At 35.5% G+C, this 16609-nt stretch overlaps 1 protein-coding gene across 1 annotated transcript in view; it reads right to left on the bottom strand.

Moving 5' to 3' along the window:
- The window catches only part of FER (fer (fps/fes related) tyrosine kinase), a 435538-nt gene that overhangs the window by 229374 nt on the left and 189555 nt on the right, over positions 1–16609 (bottom strand). The window contains exon 11 of the mRNA XM_011949316.1: positions 1685–1777. Within this exon, the coding sequence (XP_011804706.1) occupies positions 1685–1777 (93 nt within the window). The remainder of the gene's footprint in view (positions 1–1684; positions 1778–16609) is intronic.

Below are 16609 nucleotides of genomic sequence, written 5' to 3'. Positions count from 1 at the left end.
ATTAATTAAAATAAATAAATAAAATTTTGATCCCGTACCTTACTCCATATACAAAAATTAACTAATAATAAACAAAGATGTAAGTGGTAGGACTAAAACTATAAAACTCTAAGAAGAAAACAAAGATGAATTATCAGCATAATCTTGGATTAGACAATGTTTTTTTGACACCAAAAGCACACAGAGTCAAGGAAAAAATAAATTACTCTTCAGCAAAATCAAAAACTTAAGTGTGTTAAAGGACATTATCAAGAAAGTGAAAAAAAAAATCCAAACGGTGAGAAAAAACATTTGTAGATTATATGTATAAGGAGCTTATTTTCAGAATATATACTCTTAGAATTCAACAATAAATAAGCAATTTTTAAATGTGCAAAGAATATTACTAAACACATGTCCAAAGAACACATATAAGCTGCCAATAAGAACATGAAGAAATGCTCCACATCATTAGTCATTAGGAAAATGGAAATTGAAACTACAGTAAGATACTACTTCATGCCCACTAGAATGCCTATAATATGAAAACATTCAAAATAACAAGTGTTGGCAAGAATGTGGAGAAATAAAAATATTCATATATTGCTGATAGGAATGTAAAATGGTACAATTACTATGAAAAACAGTGTGGCAATTCCTCAAAAGCTTAAATAGAGAATTATTACCATATTACCCAGAAATTCTACTCCTGGATACACACCCAAGAGAAGTGAAAACATACATACAGAAAAACACTTGAAAATGAATGTTCATGCAGCATTATTTATAACAGCCAACAAGCTGAAACAACCAAATGTCCATCAGCTGATGAATAGATAGACAATATGTGGCAAATATATACAATGGAGTATTATTCAGTCATAAAAAGGAATGAAGTACTGTCACATTGTATAACATGGATGAACCCTAGAAGAATTATAAATGAAAGAAACTCCATGCAAAAGGCCACATATTATATTATTTTATTTATGTATGTGAAATATCCAGTGTAAGTAAATCCATTAGGACCAGAATTAGAATAGTACTTGTTAGGGGTGTATACACTGGAGTGCCTGTCTATTTGAGGGGGAAAAAAACCTTCTTCTCCAAATAAATAGAAGACCTAATGCTTTAGAGAAATGCTTCTGTGTGTTTGTTCATGTGTATGAGATGGCCAAACTGCTGTTACTAAAGATAACTAATACTCAGGCACTACTGTGATATGTCAAACCCACATTTCAATGATTATCAAACAGACTTCAATTTTCTAATCAAAATGTTCTTTAAAATATAAATATACATATACACTAATACATTTTTAAAATATATATGGTAATCCCTACTGTAAAAGGGTTATGTTTCACTAGGAAAGAACTGTTTATACTGTTCCTCCAGTAAGACCTCAAAGTACGTAAAATGTTCCTCATAATTATTTGTATATTGTAAAGGAAGCCTATATTTCAAGTTTATTTTTGTATTCCCTATGTCAGTGTCACATGGGATTTTACTATATACATATATAGACATTCATATGCACACAAAAAGTTAAATTATGCACTTATCTTTCCATTTGTAAGTGCAAATTTATATATACATACACACACACACACACACACATACACATACATATATATATTCATTAATGCATCAGAAAGAAGTTAGACAATGACTATTTTCAGTAGCACAGAGAGTTAATCCTACTTACTGCTGAAGAGCTCAGTGCGGATTTTGAAGACCTAATTATTCCAGCAATTGAATGACGAATAGATTCAAATTTGGATAGCCTCTCCTTTCTTTCCTGGAGGGATTAAGAAACAAGCCTTCAGCAACAGTAAACTATCCAATATGTATACACATTTATGTATTTAGGTACTTATCCACAGCTTATCCATCATGTCTTCCAACTAAACAAAATACAAACTTCGTCACATTAAAGATAACAAATAACCAAATACACACAAACTCTATAGCATTTTACTTTACTGACCCCTCAACGAATGTCTTGATTTTGCGGAAAGAAATAGAAATTCATATAGCAATTCATATAGAATTCATATAGATGAAAATAAGAAATGTAAAGGAAATTCACAGAAAACCAAGTATTAATTAACACATGCAAAAAAGAACACAAGCTATAAGGAACCTATTTAACATCGACTATTTCAGATAAGACTATAGTTGTGAGGCAATTTCAAATAAGAAAAAATAATCACACACACAAAAAAAAGGAAGAAAAGTATACGGAACACATTTTTTAAAGGTGAATTTCACTTCAGTACCTAGGAAGTTTCCCAAAGATTCACACGATGATAATGACCATCACGATGATCCTGATGATAAGGAGAAAGGCGGGTGGGAGGAGGATGAAGTAAAACAAGAAGGTAATGGCAGACCTACCTACCACCAATCCTACCAAATCCAGATTGCTATTTGCCATACAATGCATATTTCTGAATATCATATACCATAATGAAGAAAACTTTTCCTAAAATTTCAAATCTTTAGAACCATTTTACAAACATAAGTGAATGAGGTAGGTAAGAGGGCAGAAAAAAAGAGGGAAAAAAGAAAAAAAAAAAACAAAACCAAAACTAGGACATAAGAAGGGCACCAAGAGCAAAGCATGTGTGGTTTTGTAATGGAAGCATTGGTCAATTTTCCAACGATGACTGTATTTCAACTGCTAATCAGCAGCAGACAAAAGAACAAGAGATCCTTTTGTCAAGCACACTATTTCTGTAGGTCTTCCAGCATTAGTGATGCCCAATTTTACTTATGGAAAATAAGTAAGCAGGTCACAAATAACATCTTTTGTTTCTTTTGTCTCCAATATCTAGGGTATATCTCTGTAATAGTAAATGTAGACATTCTTGGCCACATGCCTTCTCCCCAAACCCTTTAGTAACATCAAAACAAAACATTTTCTAAGTGAGTAACGCTAAAATTACCCAATGGATTAGAATTATCTAATAGAGAGGTCCAGTTAGGGCATAAAGAAAACTTTAAAAATTGCTCCCTTATATTAAGTTACAAAACATAACATATTGTGTGTTAGATGGATACAATTAGTGAAAACATCTTTTCATATGAAGGTTCTTTTTAGATAGGTTGGCCTAAAAATATATTATCAAAAATAATAATGAGACCTTAAGTTTCATATAGCAGCAATCAAAATGCAAATCGGGTTAATAAAACATTCCAACCAGTGTTGGATCATTTGGTGCCCAGATTTCTACAAATAAAACGAAACTCATTTGCCATGTAGTTCCTGTCTATGTAACATCTAGTAACAGCTTTAAATTACAGTCTACCTAATAACACATCGGACTGTGCTGAATTCATTGACAGGTTGATTTTCACATCAAAGAATCAAATGGCTACTTTTAAAAATTAAAATTAAAAAACTTCCTTTCAACTGCCACGAATACAATACCTAAGTTTGCTTTTAGGCCTGCCAGGGCTAGTGATGATACACTCATTTTACTCACCTCAAGTAATGGCAAGATACATTTTCCAGATAAAGGAGTTGTAGGAATTAGTTCTGGCTAAAGGATGGCCCCTCACAAAGGAGGTAGCAGGGGACTAATGAAGGGGTGAAGGGAGAAGCAATGTTATTAAATAATACCTGATATTATAAAATAATATTCTGATGAGATGCTCAGAAAAAGTGCTGTTAAGTTTAGCTATTACTTAGGCTTGAAAAAAAAGTTATAGGTACAGTATCAGTTTCACATCTCATTTAAGAATAGTTTTTCATTATGTTAAAATTAAGGCCGGGCGCGGTGGCTCAAACCTGTAATCCCAGCACTTTGGGAGGCCGAGACGGGCGGATCACGAGGTCAGGAGATTGAGACCATCCTGGCTAACACGGTGAAACCCCGTCTCTACTAAAAAATACAAAATACTAGCCGGGCAAGGTGGCGGGCGCCTGTAGTCCCAGCTACTCGGGAGGCTGAGGCAGGAGAATCGCATAAACCCGGGAGGCAGAGCTTGCAGTGAGATGAGATCCGGCCACTGCACTCCAGCCTGGGTGACAGAGCGAGACTCCGTCTCAAAAAAAAAAAAAAAAAAATTAAATGAGACAATGTATGTGTTTGTGTGCGTGTGTGTATATACACATACACATAATACTAAGAGACTGGTTCATAACAATTACAAGTGTATCTATTATCAATTAAAAAGAATGCTATGCCAGGCTTGGTGGTTCATGCCTGTAATCCCAGCACTCTGGGTGACCAAGTAGGGAGTATTGCTCGAACCCAGGAGTTTGAGACCAGACTTGGCAACACAGTGAGACCCCATCTCTACAAATAGTTTTTTTAAAATTAGCCAGATATGGTAACTTGTGCCTCTAGTCCCAGCTGCTCAGGAAGCTGAGGTGAGAGGATGGCTTGAGCCCAAGAGGTTGCAGTGAGGCCAGACTATACCACTGCACTCCAGTCTGGGCAACAGATCAAGACCTGTCTCAAAACAAACAAATAATAAAAACAAACAGAAAAACTCTATTTAAAAAATACCTAAATTACTTAAAGTAAAATCCTACCTAGCAAGTTTTGAAATTATTCTTCATTAGAAAACTGCAGTGAAACAGGCTCTTGCACTGCAATGTTCCATTTAGTGCCCCCATCCCCTGAGCACTAAAGCACAAAGACACAAAGGCAAGAATTAAGGTTCTGCTGATTGGAGTGGCTCTGACAAAGATCCTAAGCTCTAACCAATGACTGCCTATCTGGAGGCTGTACAAAGTGACAACTTCAACCAAAAAGCATCTAACAGTTCTGAAAGTGAGGTTCTGAAAGGAGGCACTAAGATAAAGGAATAACGTTCTTGAAGTCAGAAGCGATGAAGAGTATGAGTCTGAGCAAATTACTCAACTACCCTTGCTCTCAGTTTCCACATCAGAAAAAAGAAAGGCACTAGGCTAGATAAAATCTTCATCTCAAAAATTCTGTGACTTTTGTCCAACTCCCCATCATTTGTGTTGCATTGATCATTAATGAAAACCCAGAGAAGAGTTTCATGGTACCAGGCTGGCAATCAGTACTTTCCTTAGAGCACTTAGTCAGAGTTAGCCTGAGGTACCCTTAGAATATGAACCAATGAGAAGGCTGAACTATCTTGAAAGGAAGACTTTTATTGTTGTTGTTAATAACAGGTCTTTAAAACAAAAACTGAACATTATTTCTCACAGACTTATGTAAATAAACCCAATCTAATAACATTCTTGGACAGAACAATGCAAGTGATTATTTGGCCCTGTAGGAACAGCCAGCGACTTATTAAAATCAGGAGGCAATAAGAATCAAGAAAAAGATAATATTCATGCTCAAACTCCAGGCTAAGTGCCAAGTATCTTAGGAGCTTCTTATGCAAAGCAGCCATAAAATTCAGAGGGATTTTGTGAGAAATAACTGCAGGGAAACTATAACCCCAGAGAAGACTACCTTCTGAAAAAATTCTACGTTATAGATCACTCATAATATAAATACTGTAAATATCAGTATGTCCTTCATTTTTTTGAAAAAAATGCATTTAGAAGTAAGTAACCTAAGGTTTTGAAAATGCTGATTTGCTGGGCACAATGCAAGATACATAGTTTCTATTTCCATCAGGATACAGAATTTAAGTATTAAAACAGTTTCTAAATGATTTATTTTAGCAATAGGGTTTCTGACTAAAGGCAAATCATTTTAGAAGTACTCACTCCTTGGTAACTTAGTTTGTCACGTTGTCTTTTCTCTTTGATGCTTGCATATTAAGATTATTTATAAAAAGAAAGAAAACCCCCTTGCTAAATCAAGCATATTCATTTTCTGAAATAATGAAATTAGAAACCAAATACGCAAAAGAAACATCTGATCTTGTTTTAAAACAACAATGCTAAGGAAACCTACAGTAAAACAGAATAGAGTTCAGTGAGATCCAGGTTGTAAAATGTCATAAATCATTCTTTTTGCTTTCTTTATTCTGTATCTCTTAAATAAGATGTCTGTAGGGAAATAAGACCCAAGAAGAAGGCTATAATTAGCTCCTGTCCTATTCAATAGCCAGTTCACATTCCATGGTGCTTTTCCCAAATGTGTGACCAAAATGGCTAAACAAGTATTTTTTTAAAGACTACTTTTTAGAACAGTCTTGGGTTCATAGCATAAGCAGGAGGAAGGAAAAGATTTTCTCATATGTCCTCTGCCCCCACACATGCACAGCCTCCACCATTATCAACATCCCCCTCCAGCGTGGCGCCTGTGTTACAGTGGAGAACCTTCACTGAAAAATCATGATCACTCAAGAGTCCATAGTTTTCATTAGGGTTTGCTCTTTTTGTTGTACATTCTATGGGTTTGGACAAATGTTTAACAACATGTAGCCCACACTGTCCTAAAAATCCTCTGTGCTCTGCCTATTCATCTATCCCTTCACCAAAATACAATTTTTATAAATTATCCAGTACTACAAGATGCACACCAACTAGTTTCCTGATGAGCATGTCATTGATACAACTTAAGAAGTGATAAGACTTTGCTCAGTAAACTGTGTAATTTGTTTGTATGAAAAACTGTAACTATTATAAATCGAATTATCAAGGTATCTTAACTAAGATTCTGCTTTTGGTACATTTAGGGACATAACGATACAGCAGTAAATTTTTCTACTTGACTTAAAACTAATAAATTGTGAGACAAGGAATACCTTATAATGAAAGTATTATTTAATTAAAGACCAATGTTTAGCAATCAAGGCATTTTACCAGCTTCAGTTATACCTTCACAAAGTCCCCAGCTCATTCCTCCATTTAACAAATTATTTTGATAAAGTCAAAATAACCTCTTTACCATTCCCTGCATATACTACATACACCTCCTCACTGCAAGTTCCCTATCTCTTGTCTCCATCTCTCATTGTCCCTTCTTTTCCCTTTCTACCTTATCATAATAAATGCTCATAAATATTAGCTATATTTATTTTTATTTTACTAGCAACGACAAGGACATTGGGCTGTTTTCACCTTCTGGCTACTGTGAATAGTGTTGCTATGGACATGTGTATACATGTACTTGTTTGAATATGTTTTATATGAGTGAAATTGTAATTTCATGTTTAACTTTGAAGAACAGCCAAACTGTTTTCCTGGTGGCTGAACTAGTGAGGGTTCCAGTTTCTCCACATCCTCACCAACACTTATTTTCCATTTTTCTCATGAACAGTGTCTGAAAAGATGAGAAATTTCAGTAGAGATGCTAGCAAATAAATATAAATTCTGGAATTGAAAACTATAGTATCAGAGTTGAAAAACGCATTTGATGGACTTGTTAGTAGATAGACTGGACGCAGAAAAGAGATTGCTGAGTGTGACAAGCTGCTTATCTTCATTTTTGAATTCACTGGATATTGAATTCAAGGTTGATGTAGCTTTTCTTCTTTTAGTACTTTGTCTTCTGACCACCACTGTTTCTGTTGAGACATTATCTACAATTCATATCATTATTCCCCTATCCATAATGTATCTTTTTCCCCCTGCCCATTTTTATAATTGACTATAATATGAGTAAATGTGATTTTTAAAATATTTCATCCTGCTTATGGTTGGTAAAAATTTCATGGACCTTTGGGCTGAAAGGGTTGGAAAGAATTTGACCATTAAAACCTGGAATTTTTACCCCCATATCTCTCTCCTCTACATTTGATATTATTCCATGACCTCAAACACTCCGTTACGTTTTTTCCTTCTTTTTTCTTTTTGTTTCAATTTGGATACTTTCTATCAACCTGTCTTTACCTCTCACTGATCTCTTTTCTAGTCTATCTAACAAGTCCATTGAATGAAGCTCTCAGTTCTGATACTGTATTTTTCAGTTCCAGAATTTCCATTTATTTTACAGTATCCACATCTCTACTGCAATTTCCCAGCTTTTCAGACACATTTTTCATCTTCTCCACTACATCCCTAAGCATTTTTGTAACAGCTATATTAACGAATGTCTCATAATTCCAAGATCTGGGCCATCTCTGAGTCCATCTATTTGCTTGCCTATGGGTCACATTTCTCACTTTTTGGTGTGTTATATAATCTTTGATTGTAGGCCAGACAGTTTGTATAAAACAACAGTAGAGTCTGAATTCAAGAATATTATCCTCAAGAAAGGGGCATACCCACTCCTTTTTTTGTCAGGCTGTTGGAGAGTTGGAGCTGCAGTTAATAAGTTGGATCTAGCCTTTGCCACAGTTTTAGTTTAAATCAATTGCCACAGCCTTCAAATACTTTGAGAGAGATCAGTTTTCCTTCATCTAGAAATAAAGCTGAGCCATGATGAGATTCTAGCATCCTCCCTCGGCTTCAAAGCTGATCCACCAGCTTTAGGAAATACAGGAGATCTCTCCCAGCTTTACAGTCTTTTGGGTGGGGGAGGGAAGTCTCTTTGCTCTCACCCACTATTTTATGTACCTAAGAAGACAACTTTCAGCTCTAATACACATTCCCCAGCCTAGTCTTTGGAGGGCCATTGCCCTAGACTGTGAAGACCCAGAATTCCCTACAGAGAATCAGTTTGGGAAAGGGCTCTTACATTCTTTTGTAAGTGAAAGCCTAGAGTGCTCAGTTCTTCTGCCTGAACTCCTCCCCACTCCCGCACCCCCCACCAGACACACACCCCACACACCACCTTTCTGATGTGTTGAGGATTTCATTTGAAGTATCTCTCTCAAGTCTCCTTCTCTTAGCTCCTCCTTCACTCAGTGAAAACACTTGAGTAAGAGCTGGTGGACAGATAGTGCTTTGCTATGTGGGTTAGGCTCCTCTAGATTCTAATCTTTCACATCAGCCTACACTTGACGCTACAAATCTCTCAAAAACTTTTAAGGATTCATCTGCTCATACAGTTCCACCAAGGATGAAAGTAATCATGGGTCTGTTTTTTTCTACAAAAGGCCTGTCACTTTCTGGATGTAGGTTTATTTAGGTTTACTTCTGTCCTTAGCTCTCTGATGAGGTTTCTAAAAACTACTATTTTGTAGCTTATTTTGGTTGTTAGGCAGAAATGATGGTCTCTTGTGACTTTCCATATTCAACCTGGATATAAATTTCATACGCTTTTCATTAAGGCCAGTAATTTATTTAATACTCGTGATCATTTTACTTTCCTTTATTTATAAAGCAGGAAAACATAAAACACCTTTTATGGTTATTAACTAAAAAGTCCATCAAAAAGACCACTAATTTGTCAAAAGCTACAGGTTTGATTTTGACTACCATTTTCTATGACAGTCAATTACTATACAGTTAAAGGCTACATTCCTCAGAAAATAATTTAACAGGTTAAAGACTACTGTTTCAAAAGTTTGATATGTTATTTTGTGGGGTTTTGTTTTCTTTTGTTTTCCTTTATTGATGGGTTTCAGGGGATAGGGAGGATGAGTTTTATGGGTTTTGTTGCAGAGGACCTCACAAGGACACGATAAAGACTACTAAGTACATATTTCATTTTTGTTAATGTTTTAAGTTTCCAACTTTATCTAAAAAGTTCCTGAATGGTTTTAATGTTTAGTATTCTTGTACTGCACATGCATCAATAATCCTCTTATCAGAGCTCCTTTTGTTACTGGAACTAGTAACTGGGAACATTTGGAGTTTCAAGCCCTCAGTCAAGATTTTATTTATTAGAATGGAATCAGAAACTTAAAGACCTAAACAAAAATCCTAAGATTTAATAAAAATACAGAAAAATTAAAATTTTTAAATAAAAAAATGGTGGTTATAATACTGTACTTCTTTTATCAGCTAATAAAATCCAACCAGGAGATACATTTTAGAAAGAAATCAGTCAGATTCTAAGTGCTTGTCCCATCCTCAGCCTCTCTGAGAGAAACTGTCACACTATGGGACATCAGTACATCCTGCCTGAGAATGAAGTCAATACAACAGAAGGTAGAGCTGAGAAATGAAAACAAATTCTTGACGACATGGTTTGAACTTCTGTGTATATCCAATTACGTGACTGGGTAAACTCTTTTATGTTTTAACTAATCCAACTTGGGTAACTATTGTATAGAACTAATATAGTAGGTTTTCCTGGAATATCAATTACTAATTAAAGATTTTCAATAAGCAACTTCAATGTCACAATGATCACTAACAAAACAATACACTAACTTACATTTTTAGGTTTTAGACACATTTAATTTTAATAGGAAAAGAAATCTTTTGATATTGATACATATTAACGTAGATTAAACCTTCTTTATAAACTAAACACGTATGTGTGATAATTATTCTCACTTATTCCCATTAATTTAACAGTTTCAGCACATAACAAACAAAACAACTGCTCAAAAGTATAGGAAAACCCTAGTTTAAATGGCCGTTAATAGACGTCATAGTACAAAAGGTTCTGTAGTCCCATAGATTTTAGAAATGCACAGTTAAACAAATTTAAACAGATTCATTAATGCAATATGTCTCAGAGCCTTAATAAAGAATTACTACTTGCATCTTTTGGGAGAGAAAATATTCCGCAACATACACCTCAGAAGGTGCTGTCACAAAGCTTTCAATCTGTAGGGGTGGGAGGGGAAACATTTTTATCCTCTCTACATCAGTCATGGCTTCTCCTTGGACACTATCATTACATGGAAGAGCTCTAAATTTAAGCTCCCCTCTTTTTGGCCACAATCTCCTACCCCATCAGTTTGCTTTCAACCAGTCCCACTGTAACCATTTTTCAATCTCACTGGAACTCTTAAGTCTTGTAGTCTCCTACTTTCTCCCATCAATCATCTTCTCTTCTCTCTTTATTTAACTTAGATGCCAGGCTACATCATTTTCAATGATACTCTTGCCAATATTCTAAATTCCCTTGCTATCCTGTCTCTTAGGTGCTCCCTTGTGGCAAAATCCAACCCTGGATGGATCTAACTATATGCTCTCTCTGAGTTCCCACCCAAGCAACTAAACACTGTTACAGAGTATCACATGGTTACTAACTTCAAATGGGCCCTAAATATCTGGCCAACTCATTTCTTATTTTCCACTGTCATTGTCAATCATTTCGAACTTTTCTTACTTTTCTATGTCTAAACCTTTTTCCATACCTTCTAGCTTCTATAGAATTAACAAAGGTAGGAACCTCTTCATCTTGCCTTTTCAAAGCTATAAACTTCTCTACCTTTTATAATCTCCTTCCCTTTTTTGAAACATGGGGCAGATAACTCTCATCTAAGGATTACCACTCTACTTCACTTTGGATCTCATTGCTTACTGATCTCCCAAGAACCTTACACCTTACAAGAACCTAACGGATCTCTGAGGTACTGTCAACCATCCCTTCTCAAATGGTTCTTTCCCATCAGTCCATCAGTTTTTACATATATATATGTCATAGAAAAAAAAAGGAGGAAAGAGAGAAGGAAATAAAGGAAGGAAAGAGCAGAAGAAAGGGAAGGATGAACCTCTCCCTTCACCACACATTCTGTTCCAGCTACTGCTTGCTCTTTATTAAAAAAAATTTCTAAAAGAGTTATATATGCTCACTGTCTCACTTTTCCCTACTCCCACTTATTCCTCAATCTGCTTTTATTTGGCTATCACCCCATAACTACACCAAAGCACATGGTCTTAGGAAACGAACAGACTCCATTTCACCAATCTAACAGACACATTTCCCACTTCCCTTACTTGATGTCTCAACACAATTCTGCTCTATTGACCATGTATGCCTACTTGAAACATTTATTCCCCTACCACACTCTCCTCCAACCTCTCAGACTACACATTCTCAGTTCCTCAGCAGGTTCACCCTCCTCTTTCAGGTCACTAAATGGTAATATGATTCTAGGCTCTACTGGTTCCAGGTTTCTTCTTTTCTCACTCTGTACTTTCTCCCTAGGTGATCTCTTTTATTTCTCAACTTCAATTACCACCTGAACCAAGTCTACTCACAAAATCTGCAATTTAAACTGCTTTAATTGAGCTCCAAACTTGTATGTTGGAACATCCATGTGACTTCTATTTAGATATCACAAAAGGTAGATAAAAGTCAACATATTACTGAACTCATAATTCCCAATGCTGGCCTTTTATCAGTTTCCCATTTCAATGAATGGTACTAATACCTCTGTTATACAAGCCAGATATCTGGAGGCCCAAGCACACACTCACAATATAATCTAAACTACAAGAGGGCAGGGGAATTTATTGTTTTTTTAACTCAAATTATTAAAATATTAAAATAAATGCTATATATTAATGATGAAGTTAAGCAAGACAGGAGCTACTAGACATCATTTAAATAGCAAATAAAAGGGAATATATTTACTGGAACTATTGTTTTGTGCTAAGAAACCTCAAATGACACATAAGAAAAAAATGAAATTAAAGTACTCAAATTTAACCCGTCATTCCAATTATAGGTAATCTTTTTAACTCAGACTGATTTCAAGAATCTGCAGTTATCCATATTTAAATAGTAGGAAATTCTCAAAAACAACAGGAGAATACTATCTTGGGAGTTAAAAGATATTTTCCTTTGCATTTTTCAAAAAGATTGATTTTTCTAATTATTTTAATTTGAAAACCAGTTTATTGTACTTATAAATAGCTAAAAGTGTTAATACAGAGAATATTTAACTTCTTAATAAAACAGGTTCAAGAAAGGCATAGTACATATCTAGAAATAAAAATGTATTATTTAATCCAGACATTACCAATTACCAAATCTTATAAATAACACCTCTAGGGCTTAATTTTTATCAATATGAATGTAAGTTAGACATCTTAGGACCAGGTCTCTATTTCTATGTAATAGGCTCTAGTCTGCTTGAGTTAATAAAGTACCCATGAGAACTGCTGCATACTGGGTATTTTCAGAAGTTCATTAACTGTTACGTCAACAGGCAATTAAGCATAGGAGAGTCGATATGAAATAAACAACGTAATAAACCACTGGCCTAAAGCAGCCATTGTGTAACTCCTAACATCAGACTTACAACCATGAAGATCTCTGATTAAGAGTCATCATCAAAACTACAATTATTCATCTAAAAATTAACAATGGGTACTCACCAAATAACTGTATCAAAGGTTTAGCAAAATTATTAAAGATAAAATAATAGCCATTGATATTTAAAATTGTATTTTTTATATTAAGCAGAATTATTTTCCTTGCATTAAAAAGTTTAAATATTGAGAATTTGAAAATCCCCCCAATCCCTTTGCTCCCAATGAATCCCCAGGTATTTTCCAAATAGTACGAGCCAGGACTGTGAGCCCCAGAAATACTAAGTGATTTGCTGAACATCATGTGGTCAAGCAGCTGAAATTTAAACTCAGCATTAATACAAATTTTTTGCTATTAATCATTATGTTATTTTGCCTGCCTTGAATAGTTCTTACAAGACACAGACCTCTTATTTCCCAAGGACTCTTTTCCAAACCACTCAAAAAGTAATGCTGTTTGAAGTCTGCTCAATAAATGTATATTTAATTGCTCCAATAATATAATAAACAGAGGACTTTCTGGTCTCACAATACAGATGTAAACACTTGATTCAGAATCTATGTTCTAGGTCTGGCTTTGACTCTAACTCGGAGTTGGACCAAAACAAAATATCTGTGCTTCTGGCAAAAGAAAAACATTTTATAGTATCTTCCAGTTCCGAAATACTATGACTCACAGAGTAGTACTCAAAAAATTACTTGAATAAAAAAGGGCAGAAAGAACCAGCTTCTCTCAAGTTAAGGATTTCACCCACATCCAAAGTTTTAATTTTTGAGAACTTTCTTGATAATTAAACAGAAGAGAGACACAAACTGTAGGTGACCACCACCTCCCCCCACCCCGCTCAGAAGATATTTCCACTAAGAATCTGTGAACGTAACCTTACTTGGAAAAACAAGTTTTACAGATTTAATTAAGTCAAGGGTCTCAACATGAGATCATACAGGATTATCCAGGGGCCCTAAATCCAATGACAAGTTTCCTCATAAGAAGACTTAGAAGAAGAAGAAACACAGACGGTGATGTGAAGAAGGAGACAGATTAGAGTGATGTGTTTATGAATGAAGGAACAATAGGATCTCCAGCAGCCATAAGAAGCTAGGATAGAGGTATGGAACAATTCTCATTCAGAGACTCCTGAAGGCATCAACTCTGGCAAAACCTTGATTTTGGACTTCTGGCCTCCAGAACTGTGAAAGAAGATATTTTTGTTGTTTTCAGCCACCAAATTTGTGGTAATTTTTTTATGGAGGTCCTAGACAACAACACATAGCTGACAAAGAATCACTGCATATTTACCTTATAATCAGCGGCTACCTTAAAAGTCCAAGAAAAGAAAAATCACCCTTATATGTAATATATTAATCAGGAAAATGGGTTAAGAATTGCATGATTCACATAGATTCCATGCAATAAAAATGGGCATATATGCTTTTTTCTTTTTTTCCAATCCTGTTCCTTCTGTAGATATATGCTTTTGTTAATCTTTCATTGCTCATCCAGTTTTTAGAACATTATTATCTCTAACTAAAGTGCCACCTTGTCCCAAAATCCACTGTCAGAAATGTAGCTGTAGTCCCAAAGATGTTTTTTCCCAGCAAGAGCCCTGATAATTCCAGGAAACTGTACAGCAACATTTACAGCTCAGCAGTAGCAAGGTCACTGGATGATCTCCCTCTGGCTATTCATCCACCCACAGTGCAGTAGCTGGAAAACTAGCTCACTTTTTCTTTGCTTTGCTAGCGTCTATTTTCACAGTAATTAGCACATGTAGTTTGAAGTTTCTTCTCATATTTTGGAGTCCAATATAGTTGCTGATAAGACATCAGCAAAGAAAGGACTTTAAAAAGCAATCAACTCCCAAGACAAAAATAAGTTGGTCAATATACATTTACGTAAACAGGGCATTACTAAAAAGACTGACATTAAAAATAAGTGTGAAAACTACTGGTTATTCTATCACGTTTTTTACAAAGCTGTCATATAATGAAACGGTCTTAAATAGAATCAGTGGTAGAAGGAACCTTCTGTGTTAAAGATTTTCTATTTCAGCTTTTTCACTTCATAATACATGAGAAAATGAAGGTCAGAGGGGGTGAAGTGACTTGCACTAAGGCACAGAGAAGATAACAAAGTAACTCTTTGCTTACTCTCTTGGTACTAAGCCAGGTTGCCTAGATTACATATAGAAAGCCAAGAAAACGCTGGGCATCAGTCATTCATTCAAAATCAAGACAAGTATGCCCTCTCTCACCACTCCTATTCAACACAGTACTGAACAATAATTACAATCAAATTGATAATATTATATATAAAACTATGGTTAATTTATACCTAAGAATTATGCACCATTTTTTTATTCCCGAGATGGAGCTTCAGTCTTATCTCCTAGGGTGGAGTACAATGGCGCATTCTTGGCTAACTATAACCTCTGCCTCCCAGGTTCAAGCGTTTCTCCTGCTTCAGCCTCCCAAGTAGCTAGGATTACAGGTCCCCACCACTACGCCTGGCTGATTTTTCTATTTTTAGTAGAGATGGGGTTTCACCATGTTGGCCAGGCTGGTCTCGAATTTCTGACTTCAGGCATGCACTATTTTTAATACCAAATCTTAAGAAAAGAGTCATTTTTGGCCTGGAATGGTAAGAGAATTTAGACATGAATGAAAACTATGAAATCTTAACGACGTAAAATGATCAGAAACTTTTTTTCATTAAAGATAAAACAATAAGAGGAGAGGCCCTTGAATACAAACACAGGAAATTTTGGATCCACATTTCAGAAATGCTTTGTTCAGTGACACAAATTTATTAAATTTCAGTGTAGCTCAGTGAGACACCAAATGATTTTTTTATTGTAAAATACATGGAAAAAACAGAGTAACATCACTATTGCTGAAGTTTGAAGGGCTACATGAAAGATAACAATCACAATATACTATCTGAAGTCTCTGTTGAAAAGAGAATACTAACCTGCTTAGAAAAGGTCTCAAATACTGACAGTAGCACTAACTATGAGCCAAGCACCATTGCCTATTTTAATCTTCTATGAGCACTATATAGCAGGTCCTGTTATTATCCTCATTTTAAAGATTAGAAAGCCAAAGCCTAGAGTGGTTAAATAACTTTTCCAAAGATAATAATAAAAAGTTCTTATGCAGAATAAGAATTCTTACAATCAAAACTACAATGTAATTTAAGCCAAGTCATATTTTTCCTTCCCTATACTGATAGGGGAGCAACAAAATTATTCAGAGAACTAATGGGTTGGGCCAGGCCCGTTGGCTCATGCCTGTAATCCCAACACTTTGGGAGGCCAAGGCAGGTGGATCACTTGAAGTTAGGAGTTCAAGAGCAGCCTGCGCAACATGGTGAAACCCTGTCTCTACTAAAAATACAAAAATGAGTAGAGTGTACTGTTGCTCACCTGTACTCCCAGCTACTCAGAAAGCTAAGGCAGGAGAATTGCTTGAACTCACAAGGCAGACGTTGCAATGAACCTAGATGGCACAACCAGTCTGGGAGACAGAGCGAGACTCTGTCACAAAAAGGAAGGGAAGGAGAGTAAAAAAGGAGAAGAGAGGAAGAGGAGAAGGGGAGGGGAGGAGAAGGGAGGGGAGGGGAGGAGAAAGGACAGGAAGGGG

The sequence above is a fragment of the Colobus angolensis genome, unplaced genomic scaffold, assembly GCF_000951035.1.
Source record: "Colobus angolensis palliatus isolate OR3802 unplaced genomic scaffold, Cang.pa_1.0 Scaffold298, whole genome shotgun sequence".
Lineage (NCBI taxonomy): Eukaryota > Metazoa > Chordata > Mammalia > Primates > Cercopithecidae > Colobus > Colobus angolensis.
Note: the sequence above shows the minus strand (reverse complement) of the source record. Positions and strands in the feature narration are given on the sequence as shown.